Raw genomic sequence first — 13495 nt, forward strand, 5'->3', positions numbered from 1 at the left:
AAAGTTAAGATCCTTCGAGAATCTCATGACGCGTTACCAGCGTCACATGGCTTCCGCTGTCATAACAGTGTTTTAGTGAACGCTCCAGAAGAAGCTGTAAAGCGAAACGTTGAATGTCTAATTAAATACAAAAGTACATTTTGGTCTTATAAGGTCATTTATTTCTAGTATTAATATGTCTTTTATACTCCAATATGCACTATGGAAATTACATAATGAATCTACACGCCTAACAACAAACAAACACAATTTTTTCAGAATATTAAAATACATTTATAATATTATGGAATAAGTATATTCTATTGAGTTAGTGAGATTTCAAGCGAGTTATCAAAAATATTTCAGATGTAGGACAAATTTTTAAACAGAGCCTTTTTTTTGCCCAATTCGTTTAATATCTTATGCTATTTTATCAATTGCAATTAACAATATGATTCTCCAAGTCTCGTTTATGTTTAAATAACACAATTTTGTTGTTCATTCGTGTCATTAAAGATAGATCTTGAAACACGTAACATTTTCTGCTTATTTTTCAGTTCTAACAAATTTAGTTAAGTTTATAAGTATTTGAGAAGTATGAGTTGTTTTTTTCTATATTTTCATAGACTGGGAAACTCGCTTTCAGTAGTAAAAGTGTAAATAAATCTGTTTTGTACTTGTACTGTAGTGTCACGTAACGCTTATTTCATACAAATATGTATGAAATTAGATTTTAATGTTACTTTCATGGGTCGTCTTTTCTTTCGGTAAACATTATAATGTTAAATTGTGTTTTTAGTGATTATGAGTAGCGTGTCTTCTATGTCCGTAAATTGTATATATTAAGTTCTTGCAAGTTGCAGAACTATCACTAATTCGTAAGACTTGGGTAAAACTAAGGAAAGTGAAAGTAGGACCTGACTCGACTGGACTTTTAGTCTTAATTATGTGTAACCTGTAAACAGTACAGTCAAGCTGGTCTTGTGATTTGATTGTCACTAACAGTGTGACACGTATTTGGTTCTTCACATGGTTAGCACTAACAGAGAAGTGATAGTAATTTGATAGTGAATCTGAGCGTAGTGAATTAGTCTAAAGTTAAGTATAAAACACGTAAGTAAAGTATAACTATTAAGTATAACCTTTTGAATCATAAGAAAAGGTTACTCCTAATTGAACACAACATCCAAATTGTTATAGCTTTTATAGAAAAGATACTGGAAGGAAATTATATTAATTATGTCACATGAAAATTTCAAACTTCAAGAAGGACATCCAGCGACTTCAAGTTCAACAGAAGATAATCAAATGAATGTTGATGTATGGATGCCCCTGGCCATAACTCATATAGAATATCCACCAGGTAAGATACCATTTTAAAACATTGATATATTAAGATAAAAATTTCAAAACCAAGGTGTAATATAAAATTCTTACTTAGTAATCAGTGATTTGTGTGGTTTAATTATTATTATTACATAATACTGTTGCTGGTTTTTAACTGAATTTGTATCTAATATGCATTAAATTTTGTCTCACAACATGTAATCTTAAAGTCAAAAGTTAAATGATCTGTGATTTAATTTTCTGATGTATATAGATTAAACTAGTGTTCAGGAACTACTGGTAGTATCCCTAGTTATTATTATTACCTGGAATGAAAAGGTTGTTGTTTTTCCTCTAACTTTAAACCAGCATAAAAAAAAAGATATCGGATTATGAGAGTTATCATTAGCTTTTGAGTAATTTAACAGTATTACGTCTCTTAGTTTATCGGTTTATCTGAAATAAAATGTCATTTGCAGGTATTTAAATTTCTGAAGTTGTCTGTGAAATTTTGAAACAATTAAATGTTAGGTGTAGTTTGCTAGATTAACAGCAAATTTGGACTTACCTAGAAATACATATAAAAAAATATTCAGTCATAGTAAGAGATTATTTAGAGTAGCTTGTGTTTGACTGTCTTTGTACTTTTAAATTAAAAGCTGTGCAGAAAAAAAGAAAAGTATTTAATAATGTTTGACAGATTTTCAAGATAATTCATGTTCATAGTGAGAAAAAAATTAAATTTTATAGTGATATAACACTATCATATACATGTTTTTTTATATGTTATCTTTGACAGGAGATATTTTTGGCAAAGGACTAGCCTTAATGAGCCTGCTTCCTTTGGTCATTATTTCAGGATTTGTTACTCTTATCCTTTTCCGGAGAGACTTGCACACAGTAAGAAAAGTTAACAGTATTAATTAATGCAACAAATTCTATCTAAATAAAGGGTAAATATTGTTCCAAAAGATCCCAAAATTCCCTGTACCTTTATTCAAGACTCCTAAAGTTCTTTCTTAATTTTTCACTGTGTTTGATATGTTGATAACAGAACTATAGAAGTTAGGCTTCAATAACAAACCCCAATAATTGATATACAGTATTTGTTTTCTCATATTTTTCATTTTTCTTCTCTTTTTCCCAAATTTTAAAAATCTTAAAATTATTCCTGTATGTTTTAAACATATATTTAGAAGAATATTTATTCCTGATATAAAAATACATGTATGAGTTCAAGTACCAGTAATTTTTAAAATTTTCTTACCAGTATGTATATCTGCTTCATTCAAGGCTTCTTTACATATGTAAACATATTTAAGTAGTTATAAACAGTCATCTGAATTAAACTGTTCTTTTAGGTTTCGTTATGAAGAAATTCTGATTAATGAACATTTTATCATGCACGTGCTTAGCAATCTTAATTTGTGCCAATTTAAACTAGTAAGGTTACTTGTAAATTTTCAGATGTACCTTCTATTTAAAGTTAATAAAAATGTATGGATAGGTTTAATAATAATCGGAATATTTTTCTTTCAAATTCTGCTACATTGCTTACAGTAATTTTAGCCTCCAATGCTGAATTCGAATAAAAAGAAAATAACGTAGTTTAATTTTGATGTTTTGAGTTTTTGCTTATAAAGTAAAAATAAAAACAACACAAAAACGAGTTGGACTTGCCCTTATATTTATTTTGCATGAAAATGACCCATGTTTGGAAGAGTGCCTTTTTGCCCTACTGTTGTTTATTCAGGAGACCTTTGTTAGTTATAGTTTTCTTTGTTTTGCACCGAAAGGTGATAGTTACATTCTCATGAATGATTACTTCCCACAGATCTCTTTCTTTCTTGGAACTGTTGTTAATGAATTAGTTAACCTGGTGCTAAAGCATTTGATCAAAGAAGCAAGACCATGCAGAGGTGGGTTCGTTTTAAATGTAGAGAAAGTTCCCTTTTAATTAATTAATTGAAAATAATTTTGTAATGGTGATGTATGCAACTAGTTTGACAAAATCAATAGTTTTTTTATTTGTATAAACTCAGTATCATACCATTATTATATGTTAAAGGTTTGGGGTTCAAGGAGGTATAGCTAATTAACTATATAAACAAATAACGGAGTAAGATATACTTTCAAAGGAAAACCTTCCAAAATGCCAATTGGCCTAAGGAATAATTTAATACATACCACCTATTATTGGATTATAAATCTTGAGCTATATAATTCATAAAATTATCACTATGCTTGTAAATTCTATAACTTTCGGATATATTAATTAATGATTTAGCCTCCTGTTGGTGATTTTATGCTCTTATTTATACATGTACTGCTTTGTTGTGGCTTTTCAGGAAAATGGAACTCACGGTGACAAATCAGTCTTGTATTTAATGTCTTAAACAACACGAAATTTGACTCTTATTGTAAAAAATCAGAATGTTCAGAACTCTGTCTTGACCAGGGCTTGAACGTATGGTTCTCAGTTCATACCAGTGCTCTGTTATTAGCACTAAAGCTAATAGAGTTTTAGGGTGTATCTATAGGTATGTTAATTACCAGTCAAAAAGAGATAATTATTTCTCTGTACACATTACTTGTTAGGCCTCACTTGAAATAGTATGTACAGTTTTGATTTACTTATCTAATAGAAAGTATATTGACTTACTGGAAATGGTTTTTCAGAGGAGGGTTACTAGGATGATTTCATGGATGTAAAGGTTATTTGAAAGTGATGGGTTAAGATCTCTTGAGAAAAGAAGAATAGAAGGTGATTTAGAGATAATAGAATTAAAAAAAGACGAACTATAGTCCAGTTAAGATAATTGCTTTTCTAACTGTTTGACTTGTGAAATTAGTTGTTGTTAACAGTAATGGAAGCCAGCGTTTTACGGGAATTTTAGAGAGAAATCAATGGTTTCCTGAGAGTTGAAGATTGAGTTTAATTTGTACTCTTACTTAGAGTGGGTGTGTTGTGTCGAGTATTTTTATGTATTTTATTGTGTATTTTTTAGTGTATTTTATTTTTGTGTTGTGTCGAGGCAACATTTACCGGACATAACTCTAATTCCAGATTCTATAATAATATCTAATTGGCAAAAAAAAATTGCAGAAACTTTATGTAATTCAGATTTTTTTTTGTCTTCAACACCATGCCAATGAGTGATGATTTGAAGGGAGAATTTATTTTTATTTTGGAAACGATACAGGAACAATTATTGGGGCAGAAGTGCTTAAAGGGAGGAATACGATAACCCCCCAGCTATCTGTGGACAATGTCTCCAGCTTGGGTGCCAGGTCTTGTCTAATATCCAGGTTAAATTTTTCCGTACTAGGTTCCATCACTGCTAATGATGCTATAAAATGTATAAGAAAGTGGAAAAATAACTTTGGTTTCATATGTGTTATACATCGTCAATCTCAAGCTAAAAATTTCACTTCTTAATGAAAAAAATTGATGATTGATTCTGTTTGTAACACACGTTCACAATTTTCTGACATTATTTGAAGTTTTTTGAAAAATGTTCAGATGACTAGTTTTTTTTCCAGTGTAAATGTTTTGAGTTTAGTCACAAACTGTAGCACACCAATACTCGTCACATATGAGCTAGGCCCAGCAAAGGTTCTGACCCACAGATTCCTTAGACTTCTAGATGGTTAAAAGCTCCTTTTTCAGTTATTTGTTATCCTCAGTTTTTCAACTCATTGTTGGATAAAAATTCATAAGTTAAATATCAAACAAAGAAATCAATTTATCAAGAAGATAGACTTAATATTTTGTTGGAGAAAGAAGTTTCCTTTTTAAGAAGCCATTGGTACTTTACACATCAGTTAATTTAACTCTCTGGATACGGGTAGGTAAAAGTGTGCGTGTCAAGGCCCTTTTACAGGGATACGTTCAAAATTTCATTAAACTACTTTATTATAAATGTATGTTTATAAACGTGTCATCAAAATGTAACTAATAAATCAAATTTTAATCTTGGATAATTGTTAATTGTATCCTATGTGTTGTCAACAATTCAGGTTGGACAAAAACTGTCCAGTTTTCAGAGATACATTTCTGTTGAAATACAATAAAAAAAATTAAACAATGTGTCTGGTTTCTGAAAAAGAAGGGTTTGTTATACATTAAAAGAATGAAAATAGAAGTGAAAAATTAGGACTTAAAGGATTGTCCAGTTTGAAAGGAATTTTGTTTACATGAGGATCTGGTTTTGAGGGATTCCTATGTACTTTAAATGATATTACTGGTAGTGGGAGGTTTAAACGGTTACTTGAAACTTGTGCTAAAATGCAAAAAAAACATTATTCTTTTAATTTTGAGATTCAATTCAAAATCAATGTCTCTATAGCAAATATTATTACTATTAAAGCTAACGATGGCAACAATATTTTATTTCTGGCATAACTACTTTCTCAAAATAAATATTTTATACAATGAACTATTGTTTATGGACCCATATATTCTGGGATTAGTATGTATTTACCAAAGTAGGCTATAATCTTGGGTCTTTAAGCTCTTTGTAATACTTTGGATTTAAAATATTTATTGAAAATGGTATTTTGTTCATCAAAACATGGAGTAACTAAAAAGTTTTTACCAAATAACTTTTATTTCTGTAAATGGAACAGATCCATTTAGATTTAATTCCAATACTGGATACTTGCTTACCTAACGAACACAAAAAAGACAAGATATGTAGCAAAGAACCACATAAACTGTGTGTGATTGGATGGCATTCCATACTCGGAGTACAGATTTTCTCTCCCTAAAAAAAATAAAAATAAAATAAAATATGACTGCCACTCGTAACAGTTATAAAAGTGAATAGACATATCATACTCTTCAAATTGGAAAAAAAAACCATTAGTAATATAACATGCAAGCGGAAAGAGAAGAGAAATTAATTTGATTTGACTTATTACACAAAGTTATGATAAACAAATCATGACAAACATGATTATGTTATATACATAATAAAAACACAATGAAAAATTAGAGTAAAAGTCAAAAATAAATATGTACAACTCAGATGTATACAATAATTAAAACTATTTAACAACATAAAGTGGATTTTTCCTTTGTCTCTTTATAATCAAAAGGCTTACTCAAGTAAATAAATCTTTATCTCCCACTACAACGATCGCAATCACAAGTAACTATAGAATTGAGAAAAACAAAGACACACAAATATTTCACTTATTACTACAATGCTTAAATAAATAAAATAAAAAACATTAATTTTGACCAATTTTGACCCCGTGTTTGAAATTATTTTAGAAAAAAAATATTAAAAAGAAGGGCCAAATTTCATATTTTAATAGTTTAATAATTTTGTTTCTGCATTTTAGAGCTCGGTAGGTAGGTTCAAATTCACGCAAGCCCACATACTAAGCTGACACTTGTTTCCATAGCAAAGGTGGTGGGTGGCAGAGAGCTGCCTTCCACCTGGTGATCAGTTTAAAATTAGGGATGGTTGCAGATAACATCAGTAGATTTGCCAGAAACACAAATACTGTGATTTTTGGGTCACATAAACGAAATTTTAGTGTGGAATAATTGAAGACAGAAGAATATTGACAGTGACAAATGTTTTACACTTGTTGAAGTTTTGCTACAAGGGGAGAGTCACTGATAACAAATGTTTCTGATGAGATTAGACTCTTTTTTTTTTTTATCTCTATCGGTCATTTAAGTTATGGTCAAAGTTTCTGTCGGCTGTAGATGTACAATACTTATTATTTCTTAAGAAGCTGGCTGCTTAAAGTGCTTTAATAAGATTACTGATGTGAGTACTAACAGAATTTTCTTAACCTATTTATTGTTTAGTTAGACAGTGGACTATGTTATAGTAGGTTTGGGACATTGTTAGTGATGAATTAATTATTTGTATTTCTAAGATACACATTTCAAAGGTACATTAATTTCTGTTTGGGCAAGAAACTTAGAATAAAAACAGAGGCCTGGTGAGTTATACACTGTAGTGCTACTGTTCGCACTGTGAAGTACGTCAGATTACAAGAATAAGTACATGGGTGGTACAAAGTAGGTAATAAAACCATGAAATGAAAGGAAAATAGTTGAAATTGTGAAGATAATTATGTTAAAGATGTGGCAATAAATGATACATTTACAGAAGAATAAGTACTTGGGTGATACGAATTAGGTAATAAATCTCACTTTTACTTCATACTTTAATTTAAATATTTGTTCCGTTAGTTTGTGAGCAAACGTGGTGTACTAAACTTTTATTTTTATTTTCTTTTTAGACTGCATCATGCTAACAATTGTTCTCCATTAGAACATGCTTGGAAGTTTATGGCAGTGACTGGTGGGTTTGGAGCTGCCATGGCTGTGTCTTATAGCAGGTACAATATTACGTCAGCATCAGTAAACATAAAACAGATATAGTGGTTGCTCAAAATATTTCATTTTAATCTTTCTGACAAAGTATTTTTATTAGGTATGTTTACTACATCTTCATTCTTTGGTTTCCTTTATGAAGATAAAACTTTTTCATCGGGATGAGCAATGGACGTGTTTTGGAGGATGCACTGCGGTTTAATTAAAGCTAATCCTACTTTCTATTTTAGTGTCTCATCCACAAGAGTTTTTTTTTTTTACCCAAACAACTTAAAATAACATCAACATGTAAACAAAATAAATAATTTTACGGAGTTAAATGTTTTTTCTTAGTTATTGGATAAAGTTTTGTTAGGTTCGTTTTCATTGGTAGCCATTTTACAGAAAGCTGAAATTTCGTAGTAATAATACGTTAATTGCAGGATATGCTTATATTCTATTAAAGGCTACAGTTAGTATGTTAATTTAAAGGTGGACAGTTAGTGGAATTTCCTAATCAGCTAATCTTCAACCTCATTAATTGATTATGTTCAACAAATCGATTATTCTTATGCAAGTTTAATCTTCTTTTTTAGCGTTTTTTTTTAAAAACATTTTCAAACTTCATTTAATATGACAGACATATTCAAGTACAACAACTTAGATGTGGCTTACTTTTATATTCCTAAACTGTTGTATATAAAAGATATCATACTTCTAGTGTAGTAAAAAGCTGAAAATACAATTAATATTGTTTTGTGTGTTTCTCCCTAAGAAACTTTCGCAACAATGCTACAGTAAAACTTACCGTATTTTTCGGAATATAAGACGCACCCTTATTATGAAGACAAAGTTTTGGGGGGAAAAGCTACAGTCGCATTTGAAAGATTTTTATTGAACAAAAATTCAATTCGAGACTTTAAAAATTTGTATATATTGTTCTAAATGCAAAAGAGCTCAAAACATCAAAATAAGAAAAATACCGTAAATCAAAAAAAGGTTTACTGTTATTTAGTTTGGTTCAAAACCTACAAAATATTTATTGCTTTCACTGTAATATATTATTAAATTATTTAGGAATCATTATAAATAGTTATGTTTTTAAAAGAAAAAAAACTACTATTGTTATAAATAACACATTCAATTGAACTAAACTATGCATGCCTATTTAAATACATTTACACATGGCTTGTATATATCGTATATATATATACAAATATATTATTCATATCTTTGATGTATAGGACACAAGCAGATTTTGACATCAAATTTTGGGGTAAAAAAGTGTGTCTCATACACCAAAAAATACGCTAATCATTTTCTAAAAAGTAAGCAATGACTTTCACTTCAGTTCAACAGTAGGTCGCAGAAAGCCGTTGCTTTTTTACCCCAAATTGAAGAATAAATTCATCAATAGAATATCTGTAAAATGTATAAAAGGTTCCAATGTATATAATGATAATAATAATAATTTATTTATTGTGTAGTATATAATATATAATTAATACATGAAACCGTCGGTACTTGGTGAAACTCCATAATTACAGAATTAAAGAAAAATAAGACAGTTGTACGTTTCACACAAATACATCATTTAATCACGACCATGCTTATGCCGTGATTACCCCTTTCTTGGTGAAACTGTGGTCGTAATAAGTGATGTATTTATGAAACGTACAACTGTCTTGTTTTTCCTTAATTCTGTAGTATATCATGATTTTTGTTTGTGACTTCATTATGTGATAAACCAAGTCATATAAGCCCAGTTCTTTATTACTGATTCACAGACAAAATTTCAGATTTCCTTAATCTTTTGAAAAAAATTGAATGTTTATTTAGACAGAACATGCTTTAGCAGTAAAGATGAGTAAAGTTGATCCAGTTCATTGTTCAGTCAGCTTATCCATTGAAGTACCCTTTAGTATCAAACCAGTTCATTGTTCAGTTAGCTTATCCATTATAGTACCCTTTAGTATCAAACCATTTCATTGTTCAGTTAGATTATCCATTGAAGTACCCTTTAGTATCAAACCAGTTCATTGTTCAGTTAGATTATCCATTGAAGTACCCTTTAGTATCAAACCAGTTCATTGTTCAGTTAGATTATCCATTGAAGTACCCTTTAGTATCAAACCAGCTCATTGTTCAGTCAGCTTATCCATTGAAGTCCCCTTTCATATCAAACCAGTTCATTGTTCGGTCAGCTTATCCATTGAAGTACCCTTTCATATCAAACCAGTTCATTGTTCTGTCACTTTATCCATTAAAGTACCCTTTAAGTATCAAACCAGTTCAGTGTTGAGTGATTAGTATAGTTTTCACAACAAATGTAACCTTAACAGTGTTTTTAATACAGAGACTTAGAGTAATTCAGATATTTACACCGCAAGAACTCTGTTTGTTTTATATGATTCGTAACTGTATCAATACATGTTTAAGAATAGAACTAATTATCCCCAACTACATAAGTAGCGGGAGATTATAAAGAAAACCTATTTTTAAAAATGATTACGTGTTAAAAAAAGTAATTTGTCCAAGAGGGACTAAATATCATCAGATGTGATGTTGTTGTCAACACTTAAATAGTTTTATCAGTTTCCAGACAAAAAAAAAAAGCTATAGTAGTCTCCGTAACCAGTCACAAAAAGGTTGGGGACCAGAATATATTTGTATATTTTTTTAAACTTACTCAAGCTTTGTTGTTTATTGTTTTCTACACTGTACTATTTTTAATACTATCAGTTATTGCCATCATGTATGGAATTGGGATATATCTTGTCTTTAGTCTGAGTCGTTGGGTTCTGTTTAATTGTTTAGAATATATCTCCAGTATCACACATGGCTACAAGTCCTCTGCGGGTCTGCTATTGGGGTTATCGTAGCTGCAGCTTGGTTTGGAGTCACACAGTTTCTCCTAACCCCTCTCTTTCCAGTTATTATGTCATGGTAAGTTTTGTCAACACCATTATGACTTCTATCTTTTAATTAACTGAAATTACACTAGATAAAAGATTGTTATTTTTTGTTCTGTGTCTTATAAAAAAAAAGAGACGAGACTCTAAAGTTTATTGCTTCTACCAATCGGAATCGAAAAACCTAATTCAAAGTTTTCTGACACATTAGATTCCCAGAGATGAGGCATTTAGTTTTGTCTGTGTTGAAAGTCATTTGGTTGTGTTATCATGATTATATTGAAACAAAATTACAGACAAAGCAGTCTTTTAATAAACAATGTAGTGACTACATTCGTTTGTACAGTGTACGATAAGGCATGGTGAGAGCGACTTCAGTAAATATGACAAGTTTAAAGCTAGCATGTTTTTTCTGAACACCCTGTATCTTCACACAAGACATTTCGCTGTTTGACAAAGACATAGATATTGAAGAGAATTTATCATATGTGGGAATTTAGTTACTTTGTGTGAACTTAAGTTTTCTTTTAGCTTTACTGTTTGTAATTGTCAATAACTTTTGATCAACTGTTCATGTCACCTGTAGCACGGTCCTTTTTTTGTTCCCTTTTAAACGTTATTTACTTAGATTTAAAACTTATTCAAGTAAGACTGCTATTAAGTTGTTTGTTGAATTTTAAATAAGATGCAGGTTGGTTAATATTTCAAAGTGTTTGCAGAAATAAATTTGTTTCATGGAAAACCTTTTTTTTTATCCTCGTCAGGCCAATTAGCGAGTTCTTGATGATAAGAGACACGACTTTAATCCCAAACATCATGTGGTTTGAGTATACGCAACATCGAACCGAGGCCAGGTGAGACGGTTGTTTTTTTAAGGCTTCTTTACAACACACACTTCTTTTTATATTAACTGGTTAAAACAATAAGTAGCTGATGTGTACACATCAGCTACTTATCGTTTTAACCAGTTAATATAAAAAGGCAAAAAAGTGTGTGTTGTAAAGAAGCCTTAAAAAAACAACCGTCTCACCTGGCCTCGGTTCGATGTTGCGTATACTCAAACCACATGATGTTTCCTTACACATCAGCTACTTATCGTTTTAACCAGTTAATATAAAAGGCAAAAAAGTGTGTGTTGTAAAGAAGCCTTAAAAAAACAACCGTCTCACCTGGCCTCGGTTCGATGTTGCGTATACTCAAACCACATGATGTTTCCTTTATCTAAAATGTCTTTCTATCTAAAAGTAATTATTACTGCTTGTGGTCAAAAACGGGATGAAATAATGTCTTCATTTATGGATAGATCAGAAGGGTCTAGAATCTCCGTACAACAAATATAAATAACAAGAGTAGTCTTTCTCTAACATTAGATTAATTAAACTTACCTCGGTAAGATACTCAGGTAGTATCATATGTAACTAGGTGTTAATTGTAATATCTTGATAGTATTTTTGTGTCATGAATTTTTTCTCTGTAAGATACTCGGGTAGTATTATATGTAACTTGGGGTTAATTGTAATATATTGATAGTATTTTTGTGTCATGAATTTTTTCTCTGTAAGATACTCAGGTAGTATCATATGTAACTAGGTGTTAATTGTAATATCTTGATAGTATTTTTGTGTCATGAATTTTTTCTCTGTAAGATACTCGGGTAGTATTATATGTAACTTGGGGTTAATTGTAATATATTGATAGTATTTTTGTGACTCCTGGAACCCTGCAACCAATGAATTCATGGATTCACAGGAAATTTGGTGCACGATTAGTTTACAAAAATATCTTTAATGAAATGTGTTTAATAAAACAACTCCACCTGTAATTCTAGTTCTAATGAATTAATAAAAAAAAATTATTCCTTACTGAACCTTTTTGTTTTCTAGAGCAAGACAGCGAAAACTTGTTTGAACGAAGTCCCAGTAAGAGACAACTCGTCTGCTCAATCATGATCCTAATCGCTGTATTTACTGTGTCCTGATGTAGGGCTTGTATTTTTATACACTCTGTATCATTAAGCCTGGAGTATCAAATTTCAAATGGAAAAATCAACTGATAAGGTGTACAGTTTTCAATGAATAACAAAAAGAATTAACTGGATTAAAGAGATTTTGTTGTAATTTTTAAGAATTATTACTTGGCTGATATTTGTATAGTAACTTTCAGTGGTTTCTGTTTCTATAAATTCATTATAATTTTATTTCGACTGTAATTTCTTCACTTGTTTCTTTTATTTTTTTTTATAACGAAGTGCGAGATGTTGATACAGATTAGAAACTGAATAAAAAAAACAGAAAACCATATCTTAATTCAGAAAGTAAATTATCTGTAAAAGCAATTAAACACCCAAAATTTAAGTACAAAATTTTAATTTCCCACATTTAGAAACGTGACATATCAATTATGATAGAGTTAGCACAAAGGATCACATATTAAGTGTAATAAACTTAAAATAAGACCCAAAACTCGAGCGCTTTCGAATAGCTGACTATTCTTCTTCAGGAGAACAATTATTACATTATAGGTTATTCTCTGATAAGAAATAACTTATAAGGTAATTAATAACCCTCTTTAGCGTAAGACTTACATTGTTGAACAAACATTTTAACTTCATGGTTAAAATATTCATCGGAAAGCATTTCTTAAATCATATGTTCATATTCAATCATCTGTTGTAAAGAAACTAGGACTTGAGGATGATGTTTTAACTTCCTGAAAGAGTTAGTTTACATAAGTTTTGTGTAAATTCAGTTTTTTTAAATTTTCTTTCTGTTCAGAAACATAAATTTCTCAGAAAGTTTTATAAAAACAAACAAAAAAAAATTATTTTTTTCTTACAATGCAAAAGAGGAGACCTTTCCGGATTGAAATCTTAAATCCTTGTTGTGAGCGAAATATTCCACTCTTTCAGTCTAAAGTGCAAATACCAGAAAAGAGGACA

General features: G+C 30.2%; 1 protein-coding gene across 1 annotated transcript; it reads left to right on the top strand.

Moving 5' to 3' along the window:
* Positions 1-680: 680 nt before the first annotated feature.
* On the top strand, positions 681-12754 carry LOC106474970 (dolichyldiphosphatase 1-like). Its single transcript, XM_022403223.1, has 8 exons — positions 681-746; positions 1247-1342; positions 2105-2205; positions 3140-3259; positions 7523-7671; positions 10463-10591; positions 11322-11411; positions 12441-12754. Exons 1-8 carry the CDS (start codon positions 716-718, stop codon positions 12463-12465), a joined length of 741 nt encoding a protein of 246 aa, XP_022258931.1. The 5' UTR covers positions 681-715; the 3' UTR covers positions 12466-12754.
* The last annotated feature ends 741 nt before the right edge of the window (positions 12755-13495 follow it).

The sequence above is a fragment of the Limulus polyphemus genome, unplaced genomic scaffold (assembly GCF_000517525.1).
Source record: "Limulus polyphemus unplaced genomic scaffold, Limulus_polyphemus-2.1.2 Scaffold7922, whole genome shotgun sequence".
NCBI classification, from domain to species: Eukaryota; Metazoa; Arthropoda; class Merostomata; order Xiphosura; family Limulidae; genus Limulus; species Limulus polyphemus.

Bases quoted from the DNA above. Each gene is read 5' to 3' on its own strand.
- LOC106474970 (XM_022403223.1), top strand. From the start codon at position 716: ATGTTACTTTCATGGGTCGTCTTTTCTTTCG. The intron at 747-1,246 runs GTAAACATTATA...TCAAACTTCAAG, and splicing joins ATGGGTCGTCTTTTCTTTCG to AAGGACATCCAGCGACTTCA. The intron at 1,343-2,104 runs GTAAGATACCAT...TATCTTTGACAG, and splicing joins TCATATAGAATATCCACCAG to GAGATATTTTTGGCAAAGGA.